Source organism: Tursiops truncatus, chromosome 3 (assembly GCF_011762595.2).
Source record: "Tursiops truncatus isolate mTurTru1 chromosome 3, mTurTru1.mat.Y, whole genome shotgun sequence".
Classification (NCBI taxonomy): Eukaryota; Metazoa; Chordata; class Mammalia; order Artiodactyla; family Delphinidae; genus Tursiops; species Tursiops truncatus.
Window position 1 is genome coordinate 36,584,733 of NC_047036.1, and position 23,119 is coordinate 36,607,851.

At 37.7% G+C, this 23,119-nt stretch overlaps 1 protein-coding gene across 2 annotated transcripts in view; it reads right to left on the minus strand.

Annotated features, from left to right (window-relative positions):
* FGF10 (fibroblast growth factor 10) overlaps positions 1-5,089 on the minus strand; it is an 82,221-nt gene extending 77,132 nt beyond the window's left edge. Inside the window, exons 1-2 of one of the 2 annotated variants that reach the window (XM_073802094.1) lie at positions 4,961-5,089; positions 4,174-4,869 (exon numbers count right to left, since the gene is read on the minus strand). In XM_073802094.1, the coding sequence (XP_073658195.1) occupies positions 4,174-4,495 (322 nt within the window). In that variant the 5' untranslated portion in view covers positions 4,496-4,869; positions 4,961-5,089. Of the gene's footprint in view, positions 1-4,173 lie in introns of both variants that reach the window. The other variant, XM_033852852.2, reaches the window with a different exon arrangement.
* Positions 5,090-23,119: the final 18,030 nt, after the last annotated feature.

Genomic DNA, 23,119 nt, shown 5'->3' on the forward strand with positions numbered 1-23,119 from the left:
TGTGGGAACAATTAAACATTTGGCCCTCAGCTGTAAACAATTACTATATACAATCATATTCATGGATTTTTCTTAGTCATGTATTCCTAACGCCTTCTGTGAGATGGATGTATGTGTACATTGTGTGTCCATGAGCAGTTATATTCTCAAATGTAATATCAAAAGAGAGATTTCACCCAGAGAATGCACTAACATTGTCTGATAACATGCAGACACCTGCAATACTAACTTTAACATACTCACTCTTTTCCACTGTCATTTTACTGCTCTTCCAATTTCCTTCTGATGAACAGTTGGTGTGCATAGCAAAAAGGCAATTAAGGATCTGGATAATTTGGTTTTTAGAGTTTTGTGGTGTCTACTTCTGATATATCGACAGCAATGTTGTCAGTAGTAGCGAGGTAGAAGAAATAAGTAATGATAAAACCAAATCGACTTGGGCTTTAATCTGGCTGTCAATTTCTAGTTGAATGACCTTGGGTAATTTACTTTTTTTCAGGGTTAGTTTTCATATTTGAAAAATGTGGATAGTCCTATCTAAATCACAGAACTATTATGAGTGTTAAATGAGATATATATTTAAAGAAATAGGGCTCATACTGCATACTCAGTGCACACTGATTTCTCTAATGTCTCACATACTCCTTTCCTGAAAAGACTCATAAGCACTGTGGCTTTCCATTTTGAGAGTATCTATCCTTGACTCTCTCAAGTTTAGGGATACATTTTCTTTTCACTAGACTCCCCTTTTCTATAAGTGACAATCAGGGGAGTAGCCCACAGCTGTTTTACTCACATCCAGAAATAAGTCCACTGGTTCCAGTTGCACGGGTACCTAACAGCTGTATCCAGCCTTTCTAGTAGGCCAGAACTGGAGACGAGTGGTAATGTTTCAAGGGCAAAGCTCGAGATGTAAAGAATGATATAACAAACCTAAATGAGCCCGAGCATATCTAGTGACAGATATGCCACAGCTATTCTAAATTATTCAAGCTTTCTCAGACTTCTAGCAGGAGAAACATAATTCATCACTGCTCCCTTTATTCTACTCTCATATAATGGCAAAGGAGCAAACAAAAAATACCCCACCCCTAAAAATTTATAATAATCACTCAAAATGGAGAAGAGTTTCTCTAGCACATGTAATATTTTTAGAACCATCCAATTTCTGGGAACCAACTTTGGAGGTAGAAGTTAAAAATGATTTTTCAGTGCTCAAGGGTGATTTCCTTACTTCTCTTTTGTTAGCATTTTGCTGGCAAAAAGCCAGTAAAACAGTTGTTTAATTACCCAGGACCATCACAAACATGTAACCTCTTAGATAAGCTGTTACTGTATTTTAGCAGCAGTAATGCTAGGGTCAAAAGTAACAAAGAAAATTAAGCTTCAAATAAGCAAACCTTAAAAGAACAGCTTTGTGTATTGAGAATAATTAATAACTTGTTTAGGAAAATGTCACTGAAATGTGGTTTTTGGACAAGGAACTGACACTCTTCAGAGGTTAGATACCCTAATATTTAACAGGCTACCATTTGGTGGGCTGGCTGGCTGGTTACCCTGTAGGCATAGCAAAAGTTTGTTCTCATGTAATTATGCAACATTTAGACAATATCTTAATGATACCATGTAGTTCAGCTGAATCAGTCCAGCTGGAAACTGTAGCAGCATTCTGATTACCCAGCCACATGTGAAATGAAAGCTGTTTCAACCTCTACTATTCACTTGCTATGTCTTGATACAGATGGTCTTGGAAAACCTAAATTATTTATGGTTTGACATTATTTAACATAGCAAGCTCCACCCCCTTTCATTTTCAACCATTGATTAGGATTGCATTACTATATGATATTATAATTTTAACAGGGACTATTAGTTATCATCACATGGAAGACGTATTAGTATATTTTAAACAGGATGAAAATTTTCCACACTTGTTTTTACACGATAAAAATCATATACTTTTCTCTTTGCAGATAATTCTTACTGTAAAAAGATATTTTAATGTGTACACTGGAAACCATTTGCTAAATGGTTAATCACACAGTGATCATTATTTTAGAAAACGGTAATTTAAGTTGCATAAATAAACTACTATAGATTGCTCCTTACATCACATCATAAAGACACTTAAAATACAGCAATAGCAAAGTCAAGTTAGTGTAAAAAAAAATTTGCTCAAGGTTAACACTCTGAAATTTTATTATATTTCTTTGAGTTATTTCCATGAACTAAAAATACAAAGAATTTCAGTCCCTGTGAATTTTTTTTTTTTTTTTATCTCCCAGCTCACTCTTCAGTAAGTGTTTGGGCCACTTCTTCCCCATCATCCTACCTGGATGATATCACAACTTTTGTGTTTTAGAAGTGAATAAAAGTATTAAAATTTTAAATTAATAACCATAACATCTATACATCATATCTAATAAATTCAGGTAACAAGTTACTTTGGAGCAAAAAAAAAAAAAATGACATTACTTCAGCCACTTCTTATGAATAAGAATGGAAAAAATATAGGTAATGGACTATAGGTACATCTCTGGTAGTAAACATCAAATGGAATACTTTAAAACACTTACACAAATCTTTTTTATTACTTGTAAACATATTGTTAATTTTAGTAAATGGAAATAGCATCTGAGGAGGAACAGAAGTTAATGTTGAAGGTATGTGAGTCCCCAAGTAAGAAATATGTCTTATTTCTTGTAAATCTTTATTTTAAAAAGATAATGCTAAGTTCTTCTTAACTGTCTTTCCCATTAATACCAGATACTTTCTGGGCTAAGGAATCATGAAGTATATGACTCATGTATTTAAGTTAGCTAGCAAATATATGCTTGGAATTCCCAAACAACTGACACAAAAAAATCCTTTGAAAAGGTGACTTGGAACCACCTTTGAGATAATGCTAAATGGTCATTAAAGATGTTTAAATGTTATTGTCTTCAGTGTGCCATTACATAGCCTCAGGGATCCTTTCAAATTGCAATCAATAGAGGATGAATAAGTCTCACCACTTGAAAGTAAGCAGGAAAGGAAGCCAACAGAGTAATCTGGCTTTGCTGGACTGATTCAGGAAGAGACACAATGTTCACTCCTCCTCTTCTGGTTCTCCCTCCCCCTACCCAACCCACATCCCTGCAAGAAAGAAAGAAGAGAAAGAGCTAAAGAAGGAAAGAGGGAGGGAGAAAGGAAAAAGGCAAGAAATCCAAGGATGGAGCATAATTTGTACTGAGGTGAAAACCTCATCCTATGGGATAAACCAACACCATGGAAACAGACTTATGACTTTTACTTTGAAAATAAAAGAATGACAATGAAATTTGTGTGAGGTCTGTGTGACTCCAGTCCCAGATGTTTACAGTGCTGTAGTACTATGGCTCTGCAATATGAGAGGTTTGAGAAGAAACGAGTACAACAGGACACCACAAAGCAGCGCATATGCTATTGACAATGCAGACATGAGCATCATGTTACCAAGAGAGAAGGCAGGCAGAAGACAAATAGCAGCGGTGGTGCCTGAAAAGCTAACTTCATGGACTGCAATCACTCAAACCAACATGAGGGACCAAAAAAAAAATCAAAACCAGAAAAATGCTTTTGCTCCTATCTAGAGGGGTGGTAGGGTAAAGGGATGGGGGTGGGGGAGAGTGAAATTGACTTTTCTTTCTTAAATAAAGTTCCCATAAAGTCCCTATAATTGACAGCGGATAATTATTTTCAGCTTGAGGAAACTGTCCTGAAACTCTTAATAAGATTGCCAGCCAAAAGAACAAAATGTGTTTACTTGAGCCATTTCCAGAAGGGAGGGAAAGGAGACCTTGGGGTGAGGTGGGGAAAGGCGATGGAGACAGAGAGGGGCATCTATGCACTGCAACAACTCTTGGGCGCCCTGCGTGGTCCCGCGAGTGACAAGCCAGAGAGACGGGGCGGGCAGGGTGGCAAAGAGCCTGGGTGGGGGGTGGGAGGGAGCGCGCTACGGGGAGGGGGTTAGGCGGCGCAATGTATACACCCGGGGGGGGGGGGTGATTTAGTGTGAAAGTATTCCACTTAATCATTTTACAGGAGTTGGGGACGTAAATATTTAGCTGGCCACATCTGGAACAGATTCCCCCCCCCCCCTCCGTGGGGTGGGGTGGATAATTGGAAGGAGGGGAGCGCGCATTTGTTACTTACTATACGGGCAGTTCTCCTTCTTGGTACCGCTGACCTTCCCGTTCTCAATCTTGAGAAAGTACTTGGTGAAAGAGAAGAGCTTTCTCCAGCGGACATCTCCTTGGAGGTGATTGTAGCTCCGCACATGCCTCCCCGCACTGGAAGGAGAGGAGAAGGACGAGGAAGAAGAGGAGTTGGTGGCCTCTGGTGACACCATGCCCTGACCAAGGGCTTGGCAGGTGACAGGGACGGAAGACACTAAGAACAGCAACAAGAAGCAGCAGCAGCAGCCGGGCAGGTGGGGAAAGGCTGAGGCACAATGTGTCAGTATCCATTTCCACATTGTACTGAAACTCTCGGCACTGGAAATTGTCTCATCAGAAGGAACATACTGGAACGGTAAGACCTGGTGCGAGGCAAGGAGACAGCTGGAGGTGGCGGCCGCTGGTTAGCTCCCTCTGGGCTCGGATCTGGCCAGAAGTGAAAGCACCAACATCCATAACTCCTCGGAAGGGCCGGCTGCCTCTTCTCGCTCCTTTCTCGGATCCGCTGCCGCGCGCCCCTCGGTCTCCCGGTGAATGTGGACGTGGGTGGCCGCAGTAGCAGGAGCTGGTGGTGGCCGTCGTGGTGTGGGTAACCCTCGATCTTCGCTCCCCCGGGAGTTACTTTGTTCTCTTCTTCACTCCTTTCTTCACCATGTTAGATGCAGAAAAAGGTCTGAAAAACAGATGACAGCACGGTGAACAAAACCCAAAGGGGCTGGGGTGGGAGGCTGGGGGAGGTATCTGCGCCCTTCTGCGGTTGGCACCTTCTGGTCCCTCTCCGCACAGCCCCAGCTTGCTGGCCAGTTCTAAAAGTGAGTCCCTTTGAGTTGTCAGAACTGGAGTCAGCTGCCCGGTCGCCGTTGTTCTCTTCCCCCTCTTGCTTTCTCTTTTTGGTGGTGCCTGTTGATTTGAAGCCTCCAGAAAGTCACTTCTTGTTTGGAGGGGATGGCGGTTGGTGTTTTGTTTGGCCCTATTTCCCTCCCCCCGCCGCCCCCCTTCCTTTGGAAAGCCCGCTTGTAAACAGGTTGAAGCCTGGAGTCTAAATGTCACTGATTCTAAGCCAGAGGTGGGCTCTGCCTCTGCTGGCCAAACCTCATTTGCAGGGGTGGAGAAGCGGGGGGCGGGCGGGGGGAAAGGGGGTCAAACGGCGGTGGGACATCTGAAACCCTCGGCTGCTGGGAACGCCGAGGAGAGGGAGGGGAGGGGGCAGGGAGTGGGGAGAGCAGGGGAGCCAGGAGAAGGGAGCGCGATGCCTCTGCCTGGAGCTCGGGGGCTGCGGGTCCTTTCCTCGCCACCCGGGCCGCCGCAGCCTGCAGCCTCCGCCAGCGCCTCCAGCTTGGGCTAATTGCTGCGAAAGCGTCCTTGTGCTCGCAGCGCTGGTCACCGGAGCGAGCAGTATCCTCACGCTTTCCGAGTTTTGCTGTCTTCCAGTCTGAACCAATCCCCTCTGGGGAGCCCCTTTCTCACTTGTTTTCCAGTATAGGATTTTTTATTTATTTTTTCCTTTTGGCAGTGAAGTACTTGAGAGCCACCTGGAGCCTGGGGTTTGGCTGACTTTTTTTTCCCCCCTCGCTCGCAGAAGCAGGGGAGGGCTGAGGGAGAAAACAGAAGATGCTGAGGATAAACCCTCCAAGGCAGTAGATTATAAACTGGTGGGAACGAGCAAAGAAAAGGAAGACATAATTAGCTTCCTTTCCTCCTCTTCTGCCAGCTTCCAAGGAGGTCTCTGCTTTAATGAATCACTGATTTCTCGCTTCCTTTGCTGAAGTAAAAAGTTCACACTTTGGCCCTCTCTGACTTTTAAGCTCAGGGAGATTTATCACCACCCCTAAAAGTCGCCTCTCTCGGCGCAAATGAAATCTGGGACCGAAATGACCGATTTCTGATAGCTAACAAGGGTCGTTTACAGAATAACGCGTGCACTTCAAAGCGAACTCACTTTATTGAGATTGTGAAGATTTAACCATACGATTTTGCCGAATATTCTGCTGGTTCCTAGGCAATTTCCTTTGCACTTTGCCATCAAGAGGTATTTTCTTTCTTCTGTCTTCAAATTTTAATGTTTAAAGGGCTCTATTTTATAAAATAACTGTACCACCAGTCTCCCTCTCTTTTTCACATTCACCACCCTGAAACTCCTTCATTGCTAATAAACTTGCTCATGTCTCAGGTACAGACAGAATCAAGTCCCTGGCTAGGCAGCCTTTGCCAAGGATTAAGAGGCACAAAGAAGGAGATACTGTGATAATCCGTTCCAATCTTAGTAAGAATTCCTAGAGAGTCTCTTTAAGAATTACTCTAAACTAGGGACAGCCTGACTGGAAGAAGTGACTGAAGATGTATTGGTATAAAGTATTTATGTTCTGTAAGGCAGTTGGACCTTTGTGTTATGTTGAAGCATGTGAAATTGCCAGTATTTTATGGTTTTTGACCTTCAAAAGTGGCAGTTTCATATGGTTCAACCTAATTTTTAGGCAGCTATCCTAAGAGGGTGAATCACTTCAAGGTGAACTTGGGAGTTTGACCTCTGCAACTGTAATTCGGAGGGAACTAATCAGGCGAGCTTGTGTATATGCTACAAACCAGAGTCCCTGCAACGTGCATTTGGTCTCAGTCTTCATTGAACAGGAGAAAAGACAAAGAAATTAAAAAATCTACCTTTGGAAATGGGCTTTAGGAATATTGCCTAATTATGTTGTTTGGTGACTTGAAAAATGACTTTACACCGTGCTCTTATAGTTTCCTGTGCATTCAGAGCCTTTGAAACAGAACATTTTAATACTAGAATCAGGATTTTAACTGCATTATTTATAAACCATTGCAATGCTTATTCAGAAGACTTTGACAATGTGGTACACACAGTAGATTTTTATATTCAATGTAATTAGCTCTGATTTCTGTAGCTATTAATTGGAGAGTTAAGCAAATAAAGAGTATATGTCAAACAAGTCTGGTTCTTTCATTAAAGCATGGATATTTAAAAATAAACTCACAGTGCTAATTTCAATTTTCTAGTTCACTGTTTTATACCTGAGCTGAAAAATGCCTAAAAAAGAGTGTAGTGTTTCTAAGGAAATAGCTTCAGCCCAGTTGTTCAGCTGAATCCAAATGTTTGAATTGACAAGTAATTAAACCTACATATTTTTTTGAAAATAAAAATATGTTTGATGAAACCGTACAATAAAAATCCTGCCATGAAAAGTTACAAAACACATGAAGTTATTATTTTGAGGTTTCTCTGCACTGGGCACCAACAGTATTGGTGCCAGCTTGAGATCCTTTCAATTCTTTTAACTCACGATAGACAACCCCCCACCCCAAACCTCGAAAGTAGTCTCTCTGTCTCTCTCTGTCTCTGTCTCTCTCTCTCACACATACACACTCTCTCGTCTCTCTTTCACACACACACACATCTACCAACTTTCTTCTCCAGTAGAAGAAGCTGTTCAGACATTTAAGTGAGAGGTTTTGTGTTTTTATTCTGTCCTAAATGGGAAAAATACATCTTTAAAACTTCCATATTAAAATCTGCTTGCGGCAGGTGCAGTGTTTAAAAGTTCTAGAGCCCTTTCGCCTCTCTTCTGTACAGCGTGATGACAGGAAGGGCATTTACAAAACAGCCCAAAGGAAAAGCTGACATAGCTTTTTAGATTATATCTCATTCTTCTTTCTCTTTTCTGTACAGCCTTTCTTTTATAGCACAGTTGAATCCCTAAATACTCCACTGCTTTGCATTGTTAGGTCACCTCTTAGGTTAGCCCGAGAAAGCCTGAGAAAAGTTCCACAGGAAAGATGCACTATTTAACGGAATTCAATCTCTCCCAATAGATTTGAATCACTAACATAAATGTATGAATGTAGATTATATCTCTGTAATGAGGCCTGAATCATTCTCAGTTACTTCAAAGGACTGAAATTCTACCTTCCTTTTTTAGCAGCAATAATCAGGTCTTAATGGATTCCTTTATTAATTGTTTCTCTGCAACGATTGAAAAGGACAGTACAAGCTTCAGATTAGAATGGTACCTACTAATTCTAAAAGGCAGTTTTTCTCTTCTTTCCAACCTCTGGAAGGCATGCTTTATTTCTATGCCCTAAACATATCCAGTAATGTTAGGCTAAATCTTTACTGGGGGAAATAGATGTGGCCTTTTGTTAAACACGATGTCTTGAGAAATTATTGAGGCTTTTAAAAGCAAGACTGTGGCAGCAGCCATCGAAGAATCCTAAAACGTGGTTATTTGACCTCAGAGAAGCAGTTTGTGTATTTGCTTCCAGATCTTTCAGTAGCTATTCTGTTGAAGCAGTTGGATTCTTTATGTTGCCTGGCACTATCTGTGGTTCACTTACAAGATGTGTGTTCTATTATGTGCGATGTTATTGGCAGTGTCAGTAAGCTGCTTTAAATAATACTAAGTCAGGTCAAAAGTCAGCCAGGCTGTTCTACAAAGTAGACATGTGCAGGCCTCATTTTTGAAGTGTGCAGTGCAGCCTTTATGAGTACGTACTCCAGCTCGTTTTTTCTTTGGGATACGGAAGATGCCAGTTTTAAAGCTTTGTTGGGGCTTGTGGTCTTACTAGGATGCCGCTAGAGGTGATGCTAATAGTCATAATATCTGGGGGAAAATAAAATAGTGATATCTTATTGGTTTTTAACTAGGGGTTTCAAATGAAAGGACAAGAGGTCTTACCTCATGGAGAGTAGTGTAATACTGCAGAGCCAATGGGACTCTTAGCAATAATTGAATCTAACTCATTCGTTTCATAGGTGAATGAACAACTGATGCCCAAGTCACTCAGTGGTAGAACAGAGTTTGGAACTCAGGTACTAGGTTATGGGCTATTGTCCTAATTTTTTGGTAACACCTGTCTTGTCTATTTTCTCTTTTCCCCTCTCTGCTCCTCTTCTCCTTATCATTGACCACTCATCACTCTAATGTCGGAGATGCCAGCGGGGAAATGATAAAAAGGGTTAGGAGGCTTTCCTTATGGAAAACCAATATTTCTTTGTTACAGTAGATTAGCCAGAGAAAAGTAATAGAATAGTTTAGTGTTGAATTATTAAGTACCAGTTGACTAGCCAAATAAATATTGAGATTTATGTGGCAAAGGGGGCTATTTTATCAAAGCCTGTGAAATGAACACAATTGGAAAGCAATGTATATAACATATTTCCAGAATATTCAAGGATTTTTTAAAATATATAATCTGAATTTATAAGTTATCCTCCAGAAAATTTATGGCCACTTCTAGAAAAGTAGATTTATAATTTGATTCTTCTTTCTGTATTCTACTATTAAGTTTCCGTAAAGCAGTATGATATTTCAGAGCCTAAGTATTGGCTTAACCAATGTTTTTCAAAGTTTGAAACTAATGTAAATTTCCTATTCCCTAGCTTTCAGACAGACTTAATGATCTCTTATTGAGAAGGAAAAATGGTCAAGATGGTGAAAAGGACCTTTTGAAGGAAAATATATTCTATATAAGGATGTTTAAATCATATAATAAATCACCAAAAATTCCTGGAAACTGAACTCTGCATCTTGGCACCAAACACAACAAACATATTTCCACAAAGCTGCTGTTTGTCTCCTTCCAGCTGATGGTAAACAGAACCTTCCCTTGACAAAGCTGTGAAGTCTCTGAAGAGTTCTGTTTGTTTTCTGTGTTCTCAGCTGTCCCTTTGTCGAAATGTGCCTCCTTTCACTTCAAGCTCTCTAGGTTTCTTAGTCATATATCCTAGATCAAAATTTTAAGCATTTTGATCTCAGTCATTTATGTTTGTGAATTAATTGGCAGGTCATAGCGTTTTCTTTAAAGTTGCAATGCTTTATAACAACAGACATTTGTAGTATCTTCATTTCTCCATCCATTCACTGATTGGTTTTTATTCAACTAATGTTTATTGATACCTATGGTGTGCTAGCTGGGCATTGTACATTTTTCAGGATTTTACCAATAAATGAGAGCAATTTACCTTGCAAAGAGCATGAATGAATGAATGAATGAACAAATGAATGATTTTAGGCACTTTATTATTGATGGAAAAAACAGGGTTATCTTAGGACTCAGACAGCAAATGGAGAGATTGAGAAGAGAAAGAAGAGCCCCTGAAATTTCTTTCTGGTTGTTCTACTCCTTACAGGAAGAGCTGAAGGAAACCCTGAACTCTGTTCTCAGCTTCATGAAGGAGCAAGACTCGATCTTTGGCGGCTTTATGGCCCTGGCACAACCCCTACAGTTTCTCCTGCACTCTGGGGATTTTGGCTATGTCCTTCCTGCTAACTGAATCTGACTCGGTTTTTTTCCTTCTATTCTCAGACTCCTGGATGCACATTTTGTGTTTTCTAGCTCTAGAAATATGTTAATTATTTCCCACTAAGAGTTCCCTAATCTATCTGCTGCTGTGTGCTTCCCATTAAAACATACATATCATCAAATATAATTTGACCTAACATCCGTTCTCCCTATTTGACAAATTTTTCTCTGATAAATAGACTTTGACAAAGATTTATTATCAATGAATTAGTATTCATAGAATATTACAAATTAGTATTAACAGAAATATTATTGTTTTGGAGGAATGCAATATGCACGGTGCTGGTTTTTCTTGGGTTGGTCCCCAGACCGATTTTCTGCCCTTTTCTGCTCAGCTCTGTTCTGACATCTCTGCATCACCAGTGTCCCTTGGACGGATGGATGACTTGCAGTTGGTTTTGGCAGTGGGAGAATGGGATCTTCAGAAGATTAGAGAACTTCTGGGTATTTCTTCCTCTCCTCCTCTTTGTTTCAGTGTCACTTTTCTAGGAGTGGCTGTGTCCCTCCAGATCCTCTCCTCCAGGGCTCCAGCTACCACTGGAGTTCCTACAATATTTCCTCCCCTCAGCCCTGAAGTGCAAGGAGTGGTAACAGTTCCTCTCTATTGCTAATCTGCATCATCCTTTGCTCTTTCCTTTCACATACATACACCTCTATAACTAGTAATTTTGTTCAAGTCTCTTCACATGAAGCAATGAGGGTAAATTTTGTGTCCTAGTCAGGACACCAACTACGGTATATATATTCTGATAACCAGCGTATAATAATATACATTTTGTATATATGCAAAACTCCACAGGGGAGTGTAATTTAATACACAGTACCTTGGGGAGCATCTAGTGCTTGCTTGACGTGCTATATTCCTTGAGCTGTACGAAAGATAACGACACATGTCATTTGCCCTCAAGAAGTGTAGAATCTAGTATTAAGTTTTGATTGATTATCGTGGAAGTTTTTTGATTTGGTGAATGATTTTGAAGTACAAAATTAAAGAGTAGAACATTTTGGTTACCAAATGTGCAATAGAACACTTTTACATAAATAAATTTAGAAAAGGAATTCAGTAAAGTAGAAATTGTGTTCATAAAAAGGATATGTATTTGTGGAAAGCTATAAAAAGCTCTATATTAAAATTAGCTTTCTTCTTTTTAGTTTGGTATGAAAATTTAACTGTTTCCTAATTTAAATCTTTACTAATCTTTAAAAATCATTAATTTTTTGTGAGTAAATTTGTTGTACTAACTGACCTTTGCTTATTGTTTAGTAAAGAAAGGAAGGAGGGGAATTAACAGTATTATTTTCTGGCCTACTTTGTTTTTATATAAAAACAAATCTTTAAGAACAGAGATGTAGGCAGGCTTGAAATATACAGTTGGGCATAAAAGCTGGTTATGGTACCAAAACTCCCCAAATTAAATACATATACAGATAATTTTGTGAGCTGACCACCTTTCAGACAATTCCACAAATTTGACAGAAGTATAATTTGTTATAGAAATCAATATAGCCTAGAATATATGGAGCGCAGATCAAGGATTTCACTTTTATCCTCTCACTTTATCACCCTGAACAATGATAAAGCTTTATAGCTGGAAAAGACTTTTAACTTCCTTAGTTCTTTATAGGTGAAAAAAGAAGAAGAGAAAAGGCCTGGGAAGATGAAGCAAGCTGTTCAGGATGACAGTGATGAGCCAGTACGTATGCACTAAAATAGCAAATTGCAAGAATTTCAGCTTTCACATACTTAATGGATGTAATCTCCTTGCAAGAACAACAGTGGCCCCTGCTGAGGCTGTGGGACAGGGAGGGAGAAAAGGAACATTTCAGAATCTCCAGGGCATTTAGCATGCTGTTTGGAGAATTCTCAGGGTTTATTCCAATGCGTGCCTTTAGAAGAGCGAGTCCCTGTGGTTAACATATGAAGTTACCCCCGAATTAGGAGAGCATCTACATAAATCCTAGCTAAGGGGTAAAGAGATTGCTCTTGGAATAATAGTTCAAAATATGTCATTTTAAAATTAATCAAGAATCTATAAGGGCTTCTTCTTGTCCCTGCCATTCTGGCTTTTATGTTCCTATTTCAGTTATCAGTGGAGGTTTGGATAATTTGGTTTGATATATTTAAATTTTATGGGCAGAGAGAAAAAGGACTTAGAAATATTTCTTTGGCTAACTTGTGAGAAAGAAATATTATTTTGTCTTTAACCAAAATTATACTCATTTGTGCATGGATTAGGGTATGCTCTTCCTACTTTATAGCATTACATTTTCTGGATTTATGTATTTATCTCGTATTGGTTTTACCTATATTTGCCATGGTTAAAAAATAGGAAAATATATATGAGAAATATTTTAATCTCATATTTTCTGCAATTAGAAACTTAATTGTGGGAAATCGCCTTACCCATTCCCTCATTCCTATCAATAAACACACACACACACACACACACACACACACACACACACACACACACACACACACCTTTAAGCACTTCTTGTTAGCTATCTAGTTTTGTTTTGAATTATTGAAAAATAAAGCCTGTCAGATCATTTAGAATTGATTGAAAAATAATTTTTTTAACTCCAAAGCTTGAATTAGGAAGATGGCCAAAAATTACAGTGGCTCATTTTCATTATTTTCTCTTTTATTCCAGTTTTATTGAGAAATAATTGACACGCATCTCTGTATAAATTTAAGATATACAGCATGATGATTTGATCTACATATATTGTGAAATGATTGCCACAACAGGTTTAGTTAACATCCATCATATCATATAGATAAAACAAAAAGAAAAGAAAAAGAAAAAAAATTTCTCCTTGGGATGAGAACTCTTAGGATCTACTCTCTTATCAACTTCCCTGTATATTATACAGTGTTAGCTATAGTCATCATGTTGTGCATTACATCCCTACTACTTATTTATTTTGTAAACCTTTTGACCACCTTCCTCCAAATACATAAACAACTTTTGCACTAGTTCAATATTTACCTATAACAAATTTTTGTTATTTATACAAATTAGTACTGGATGCTCTCTGTTTTAGAGGTCAACTTCTAGATTGACAGAAATAAAACTAGCAAAAGAATTACTTAGTGGAACAGAGAAAGTAGTCTATTGTAATTGGAAGGCAACTATGAACATTTGGTTTATCAAAGAAAGTTAAATGTTACAGTAATAGAAACTGTAGACAAACTGTGAGTTCTTTGTCATCAATGAATAAGATAGCGGAGGAAGTAGAAAGGAGTATTGACCTTAGAAGTACACGCTGAAGTCCAGGGAGGTGGAGTAACCTGCCCAAATGGCAGGATTCCCACACAATCCTGTGAATAGAAAAACACTGGGTACACAGATTGAGTACTTTGAACCTCAGAAATGCCAGTTAGCAAAGTTTGGGGGTATCTGTTGGGAAGATCCAGTGGGTAACAGCAGTGGTACTTTGTAATGATGTCTTTTTGTAGTTTTCTTTTTTAGATACCTCATTTTATTATTTCTTCCAGAAAGTTCAGGGTTCTGAATGTAGGCTCAAATGAAAGCATGTCCTCTTCTTCTTTATTCCTTTTCTAAATGCAGACATTTGTTCTGCACAACTGCTTCTTCTGCTTCATTATTGATATTGCAGCAGTAACGGTAAAGAGAGCCTTTTCCCATAACTTGGGGGATGTGCTTTATGTGTTAAGTTGCCCTTCTCCTTTCATCCCTTGGGGGCAGAGACCTGACTTCTGAGCTAATTTTGTGCCAAGACAAAAAATAATTTGGTTATCTTGCTTAGGAATTGAAGGCTGATGGCTGCACATAGATTCTACATAATTAGTGGAGAAAAAAAATTTCAAACTATTTGAGGACATTCCCAGTGAGCAACTGGAACTTCCTTTGGTGAGGATTCTTAACACAAGACCCCAATCTGACCATTAAAACCTGAGGCATGATGCCAAATCATTTTTTCAGAGAACAAAGGGGGCCATGGGGGTAAAAAATCCCTATTTACTCACTGCTTAAGAATTAGAATTTAGGTAACAAACTGCTGTCATTTTCAACTTTGCTTTTGTATTTTGAGTTTGTCAGATGAATTTTTGTTAATGTACTTTTAAATTAAGTAAAACTTTAAATTAGAACAAACATGGAACACCTAAGGACAGGATCTCCCATTATCAAAATGCAAAATAAAATTGACTGTGATGTTAAAAAAATTTATAACTAAGCAAAGCCAGTGAGAAAAAGTGACTAGTTTATGTTTTGGTAAATAAGCAAGGGAAATGAAATACAGACAGCAAGGAAGCCACATATTTGGTAAAGACAGAAACCTCAGATTTTTTTTAATAAAGCAATTTTCAGATTTAGCAACATAAAGTATAATTAGTTTTGGTACGTAAGAACATTTTATTGATAAACACTACCCTTTTAGGCCTACTGAAAATACACAAGGCTATATCCACATGACAGCAGATAGATGTTTTAGGAAGAAATTAACTGCTGTATAAAGTTTTGGGAGCCAGTTTCGTTTACATCATTTTTTGTCTTGAAGATATTTGCTTCTGTCACTTGGAAGGAATCCATTTTTTCCTGTTTGAATTGTCTTTATCACCAAGTAGATTTTCCAAAGCGATTCTGCTGAGTGACTATTAGGGAAAATTGGAAATCTGTGCCTGACATTATGTTGGTAGGTGGAGAAAGAAAAAGCTCTGTACCCTCTAACTTCCATCAGGAAAGAGCAGGATCTGGAAGTAAATTACTATTAAGAAGGGATGAAGGGAAGGTGAAATATTTTGTCACACAGGCTGTTCCCTCCTAGGGCCCAGTGGTGGGGGATGGAGAGAGCCCAGCCACTCTGCTCACATGCAAATGGAGGGGGTTCTGATCCAGATCCCTGCCTTTCATCAAAGCAGCTGTAAGACCAAGAGCCTGAGACTTGGCACTTCCCTCTTTTGGTGGAGAGAAGTAGACGAGGCACTGTTCTCAATTCTAAGGGTGTGTAAGGTTCAGTGGAGGAGGCTGGAAGCTTAGGTAGGAGCATGACAGGAGGGAGTGGTTGCTCCTTTGGTGCACATTTTTTAAAAGCAAAACCACTTTAAGAACCCTAACATAAGTCATCACTCTTGTAATGTTTTAGTTTCAGCACTGTTGTATGGATATTATCAAAGTTAGTAACAGTGACATGCTTTTGTTTAAATGGGAGAGAATCTTTTATAGAATGAGAAAGTAATGTGTTTGAAACTGGGCAATACATGGAAACTCAAATCAGTCTTTGCCTCAGCAGATGTTGTGTATGCTACGTGCTGTTGAATATTATTTTGGGTTTATTTTCTGACAGAGGTGTATTTCTTGGAACTGTCTCTTATAGGAAAATATGCAGTTTCTCAGCCTTCACTTTCTATACTTTCACATTGCTGGAGACTGCCCAAGTCTGTCCAGATGCAAGTTAGATGTAGAATGGCAAATGCTTGTTAATCTGTGTTTTAATTATCTCTTCTAATAGTATCTTCTACAGTTGTTCATGTGGGGGGAAAGAATAACTCAGAATATTTGTCAGGCTTTTGTATGTTATTATGTTTATAAGTGTAATCATTGTAATTATTACATTTGCAGGTGAATAGGAAAAGAGGGAAGGGCACTAGCCCTGGAAGTTAGGAAATCTAGATTATATTTCTAGTTCTAACACTAGTAATTTTGAGGCCTAGCATTAATATTTAGGTAAAAGAGTAGATACCCTTTGGTTCTAAAATTCTCTAACATGTGAGACCCAGAATAATGAAGGATGTATTTTACCAGTACTGCATATGGCACTAGTAGGAACAAATAGCATTTAACATTGAGAGTCTGATCTTGTCACTTGAATTATTTGTGGAATAATGGAATGATAGAACTGAATGCCCATTTACTATCATACTCTATTTTCATTTTTCTCCCTACAGTTGCACAGGAGGCAACTACGGTGCAGAAAGGAAAAATTACTTGCCCAAGATTATCCAGCTAATTAGTGACAGAACCTGTAGAAGCTGTGTGCCCCAACTTTCCAATATTCTTTTCTCTATACCCATCTTTTGAAGCAAATGGAATGTAAAATTTTTGTTTTTAGCAAGATAATAAGTCATAGAGTGAGAACTGTAGTGAGTAAATGCAAATATAGATAAAGGGGAACTCTGACTAAATGGATTTTTTCAAAAAATCTTATGCAAGTTACTATAAAAAAGACTTTGGCATAAATCTGGCTACGTAGGATGGAAAGGGGTTGGAAGTCAAGTCCATGGTACTTGATGAAAGATAAGAAATCAAGAGTAACCATAGGTGACCCTGATGGGACAAGACAATTATGATTACTTATTTACAATTATATTTTACAGTCCTCAATGATACTGAAATAGTCTGCAGTTGAACGTTCTCAGCCAATAGGAATTAATTGAAAAGAAATTATCAAAAAACTACATGAATGAGCAGAAAAATGATGAATTATTTTTTAATTTTTTTTTTATTTTTTAACATCTTTATTGGAGTATAATTGCTTTACAATGGTTTGTTAGTTTCTGCTTCATAACAAAGTGAATCAGTTATACATAAACATAGGTTCCCACATCTCTTCCCTCTTGCGTCTCCCTCCCTCCCACCCCTCCCTATCCCACCCCTCTAGGTGGTCACAAAGCACCGAGCTGATCTCCCTGTGCTATGCGGCTGCTTCCCACTAGCTATCTATTTTACATTTGGTAGTGTATATATGTCCATGCCACTCCCACACTTTGTCCCAGCTTACGCTTCTCCCTCCCCATGTTTTCAAGTCCATTGTCTAGCAGGTCTGTGTCTTTCTTCCCGTCTTACCCCTAGGCTCTTCATGACCTTTTTTTTTTTTCTTAGATTCCGTATATACGTGTTAGCATACGATATTTGTTTTTCTCTTTCTGACTTACTTCACTCTGTATGACAGACTCTAGGTCCATCCACCTCACTACAAATAACTCAATTTCGTTTCCTTTTATGACTGAGTAATATTCCATTGTATATATGTGCCACATCTCCTTTATCCATTCATCTGGTGATGGACACTTAGGTTGCTTCCATCTCCTGGGTATTGTAAATAGAGCTGCAATGAACATTGTGGTACATGACTCTTTTTGAATTATGGTTTTCTCAGGGTATATGCCCAGTAGTGGGATTGCTGGGTCATATGGTAGTTTTATTTGTAGTTTTTTAAGGAACATCCATACTGTTCTCCATAGTGGCTGTATCAATTTACATTCCCACCAGCAGTGCAAGAGTGTTTCCTTTTCTCCATATTCTCTCCAGCATTTGTTGTTTCTAGATTTTTTGATGATGGCCATTCTGACCGGTGTGAGATGATATCTCATTGTAGTTTTGATTTGCATTTCTTTAATGATTAATGATGTTGACAATTCTTTCATGTGTTTGTTGCCAATCTGTATATCTCCTTTGGAGAAATGTCTATTTAGGTATTCTGCCCATTTTTGGATTGGGTTGTTTGTTATTTTGTTATTGAGCTGCATGAGCTGCTTGTAAATTTTGCAGATTAATCCTTGGTCAGTTGCTTCATTTGCAAATATTTTCTCCCATTCTAAGGCTTGTCTTTTCATCTTGTTTATGGTTTCCTTTGCTGTGCAAAAGCTTTGAAGTTTCTTTAGGTCCCATTTGTTTATTTTTGTTTTTATTTCCATTTCTCTAGGAGGTGGTTCAAAAAGGATCTTGCTGTGATTTATGTCACAGCGTGTTCTGCCTATGTTTTCCTCTAAGAATTTGATAGTTTCTGGCCCTACATTTAGGTCTTTATTCCATTTTGAGCTTATTTTTGTGTATGGTGTTAGGGAGTGTTCTAATCTCATACTTTTATATGTACCTGTCCAGTTTTCCCAGCACCACTTATTGAAGAGGTTGTCCTTTCTCCACTGTATATTCCTGCCTCCTTTATCAAAGATAAGGTGACCATATGTGTGTGGGTTTATCTCTGGACTTTCTATCCTGTTCCATTGATCTATCATTCTGTTTTTGTGCCACTACCATACTGTCTTGATTACTGTAGCTTTGTAGTATAGTCTGAAGTCAGGGAGCCTGATTCCTCCAGCTCCGTTTTTCTTTCTCAGGATTGCTTTGGCTATTCGGGGTCTTTTGTGTTTCTATACAAATTGTGAAATTTTTTGTTCTAGTTCTGTGAAAAATGCCAGTGGTACTTTGATAGGGATTGCATTGAATCTGTAGATTGCTTTGGGTAGTAGAGTCATTTTCACAATGTTGATTCTTCCAATCCAAGAACATGGTATATCTCTCCATCTATTTGTATCATCTTTAATTTCTTTCAGCAGTGTCTTATAATTTTCTGCATACAGGTCTTTTGTCTCCTTAGTTAGGTTTATTCCTAGATATTTTATTCTTTTTGTTGCAATAGTAAATGGGAGTGTTTTCTTAATTTCACTTTCAGACTTTTTGTCATCTGTGTATAGGAATGCAAGTGATTTCTGTGCATTAATTTTGTATCCTGCTACTTTACCAAATTCATTGATTAGCTCTAGTAGTTTTCTGGTAGCATATTTGGGATTCTCTATGTATAGTATCATGTCATCTGCAAATAGTGACAGCTTTACTTCTACTTTTCTGATTTGTATTCCTTTTATTTCTTTTTCTTCTCTGTTAGCTGTGGCTAAAACTTCCAAAACTATGTTGAATAAGAGTGGTGAGAGTGGGCAACCTTGTCTTGTTCCTGATCTTAGTGGAAATGCTTTCAGTTTTTCACCAGTGAGGACGATGTTGGCTGTGGGTTTGTCATATATGGCCTTTATTATGTTGAGGAAAGTTCCATCTATGCCTACTTTCTGCAGGGTTTTTTATCATAAATGGTGTTGAATTTTGTCAAAAGCTTTCTCTGCATCTACTGAGATGACCATATCGTTTTTCTCCTTCAATTTGTTAATATGGTGTATCACATTGTTTGATTTGCATATATTGAAGAATCCTTGCATTCCTGGAATAAACCCCAATTGATCATGGTGTATGATCCTTTTAATGTGCTGTTGGATTCTGTTTGCTAGTGTTTTGTTGAGGATTTTTGCATCTATGTTCATCAGTGATATTGGCCTGTGGTTTTCTTTCTTTGTGACATCTTTGTCTGGTTTTGGTATCAGGGTGATGGTGGCCTCATAGAATGAGTTTGAGAGTGTTCCTTCCTCTGCTATATTTTGGAAGAGTTTGAGAAGGATAGGTGTTAGCTCTTCTCTAAATGTTTGATAGAATTCGCCTGTGAAGCCATCTGGTCCTGGGCTTTTGTTTGTTGGAAGATTTTTAATCACAGTTTCAATTTCAGTGCTTGTGATTGGTCTGTTCATATTTTCTATTTCTTCCTGGTTCAGTCTTGGCAGGTTGTGCATTTCTAAGAATTTGTCCACTTCTTCCAGGTTGTCCATTTTATTGGCATAGAGTTGCTTGTAGTAATCTCTCATGATCTTTTGTATTTCTGCAGTGCCAGTTGTTACTTCTTCTTTTTCATTTCTAATTTATTGATTTGAGTCATCTCCCTTTTTTTCTTGATGAATCTGGCTAATGGTTTATCAATTTTGTTTATCTTCTCAAAGAACCAGCTTCTAGTTTTATTGATCTTTGCTATCGTTTCCTTCATTTGTTTTTCATTTATTTCTGATCTGATCTTTATGATTTCTTTCCTTCTGCTAACTTTGGGGTTTTTTTGTTCTACTTTCTCTAATTGCTTTAGGTGCAAGGTTAGGTTGTTTATTTGAGATATTTCCTGTTCTCTTAAGATAGGATTGTATTGCTATAAACTTCCCTCTTAGAACTGCTTTTGCTGCGTCCCACAGGTTTTTATGAACTCTTTCATCAGGTGATTTCTAGGAATTTACCCCAAGAAAGTAGTCCTTGGGCTTCCCTGTCATCTGTGGAAAGGTGACTTACGTTTAGTACCTATCTCACTTTTGCACTAACTGGACTTCAACCTTGCATATTTTGGTCCTGTCTCCTCTAGGATACTTCTTTAAACACAGAAGTTTGCTTTTATCATCACTTTGTGGGTTTTGTTTTTAATATGCTTTTGTTTTGCTTTATTTATTTTGAGAAAACTTAGACTTTTTATAAAATCTTCGTCTAACGATTTCTCTTTATCCATATATTTTCTCAGTATGATTCTATACTACTCTGTGTACTTTCCCCTTAGAATGCTCTCCTTATTTCTTATATATCCATGCTTAGGGGGTTCATACATTGAATTCTTAATCAACACTAATCTCACTTCCATTTAAGTGGTTCTTCCATTAGCTGGAAATAAAACTGATTTTCACTTTATGAATTTCCCAATCCCATTTTCATAAAATTATCTAGTAATTAATTTTAACAGCACCACAGTGCACAATTCTGGGGTCCATCATTCCTGTGTTAGTCTATGTGAAAAATGTCTCCTGGTATTTTGCAATGCATTCACAATGCTGAGATTTATGTAGCAGACACTACCGGCTGCCAAACCAAGAACTATTGCCAGGCTTTCTCTTTGTGACATAGTTGCTAATTTATTTGGTAAATCCACCCTCCTCTTCAGGACCATATAACTCTCTATATACTATTGTTTTTGTTGGTGATTGGTTTTAGGATGGGCATGTAACATAGTTCTGGAATAAGGGAAGACTTCTGGCAACCTTACTGATAAATAAAGAGATGCCTTTTTTCATATGCCAGCCATTGTCTTATGTAGATGAGGTCTCTGGAACAATGGCAGTTTGTGTCTATGAAGGGAGGTGTAGACTACAGTAAGCAGCCATCTGCAGTGACTGAAACTCTGATGAAACCACAGGCTTTCTAGTCTGAAACACCAAAATACAGAGTGATGACCTTAACCATTGGAAAGTGAAGGCAGTTCTGGAAAGTGAAGAGTCAGAGAATTGTAGTCCCAAGTTTTCTTTACAAGCTCTGCATAATTACCTGGCTAACCACTGAAACATGCATGTGTGGAACAAACCCTAGCTGAAGATAAAATAACTGAGCTGAGATCTGAGCTACTGAAGAATTTGTACTTTGAATCCAATCAAATTAATTAGCCAGAGAAATATAATAGATCCACAGCATATCATTTCCAATGTCTAATATATAACCCCAAATCACTCAACATATGAAAAATCAGGAAAATATGACCCTTTCTCAAGAGAAAGGACAATTAGCAGATACCAATACCAAGATAACCCAAATGTTGAAATTAGCGTAGAAGGACTTTAAGGAGTTACTCAATGAGGCAAATTAAGGTAAAGAAAAATATGCTCACAATGACTAAAAAGGTAAGAAATCAAATCATAGAGGTAAAAACATTCAAAAGGAAAAACAAATAGAAATTCTGGAGCTGAAAAATACAGCATCCTCAATAAAAATGTCACTTAATAATATAATGGATATTTCAAGGAAAATAATCAGTGAGACTCAACTGGGTGAAAGCAATTATCTAAAGAATATAGAGAAAAAGATTTTAAAAACATAAAAGAGACTCTGGGGCTTATAGAATAATGTTATTAGTTCTAATATATGTGTAATTGGTACCCCTAAGGAGAGAAAAGAGAAAATATGGCAGGAAGAAGGAGGAGGCAGAAAAGGAGGAGGGAGAAATAGTGGCTGAAATTGTGAAAGACAAAAATTTATAGATTCACAGCAGCTCAGTGACTTATATGAAAAATATCCCTAGATCTCTTAAGTAGATTGAATTATTATAGAAAATTTTATCATGCAATAAACTGCAGGCCCAGAGGGTTTCACTGATAAATTCTAAGAAACATTAATGAAGAAATAACCCAATATTACGCTAAACATTTCATGAAAAAGGGGAAAAATTTCTCCCGAATTATGATGAGACTAGTAGAAAGTCTGACTAAGGCACTGCAAGGGAAAAAAAAGAAGAAAGAAACTAATGAACAATATCCCTTTTGAATATAGATGAAGTATATATGCTAATAATGAAGTATTAGCATAACAAACATTAACATAAAAAGCACATTAAATCTTGACTAAGCAGTTTATCTTAGGAATGTCCATTTTAACATTTAAAATCTATTTTATTAACTATATTAACAAATTACTATATTAACAAAATAAAAATTATTTCAATAAATGCAGAGAAAGCATTAGAGAAAATTCATCACCAATTTATGATAAACATTCCCAGCAAACTAAGAATAAAAGGGGATTTCCTTAATCTGATAGAGGACACATGTAAAAATATACAGCTAATATCATACACATTGGCAAAATATTGAACATTTTCTCCCAAATATTGGAAACAAGGCAAAAATACTCACAGTCACCCTTTGTATTCAACATTGATTAGAAGTCCTAGTCATTGGAATAAGACAAGAAATAAAAATGTTAAGATGTAAAGATCAGATAGGAAGAAATAAAATTGCCTTTAATTCACAGATGATATGATTATTTGTATAGAATATCCTAAGGAATCTACAAAAAATACCAGATATAATAGTTAAATTTGAGAGTGATGCAGGATACAAGCCTGATAGGGAAAAAAACACAAACAACAGAAAAAAACAACCTATTGTACTTTTACATACTAGCAGTAAATAGTTGGAAAATAAAATATTAAAAAACTGCATTTGCAATCATGTCACAATA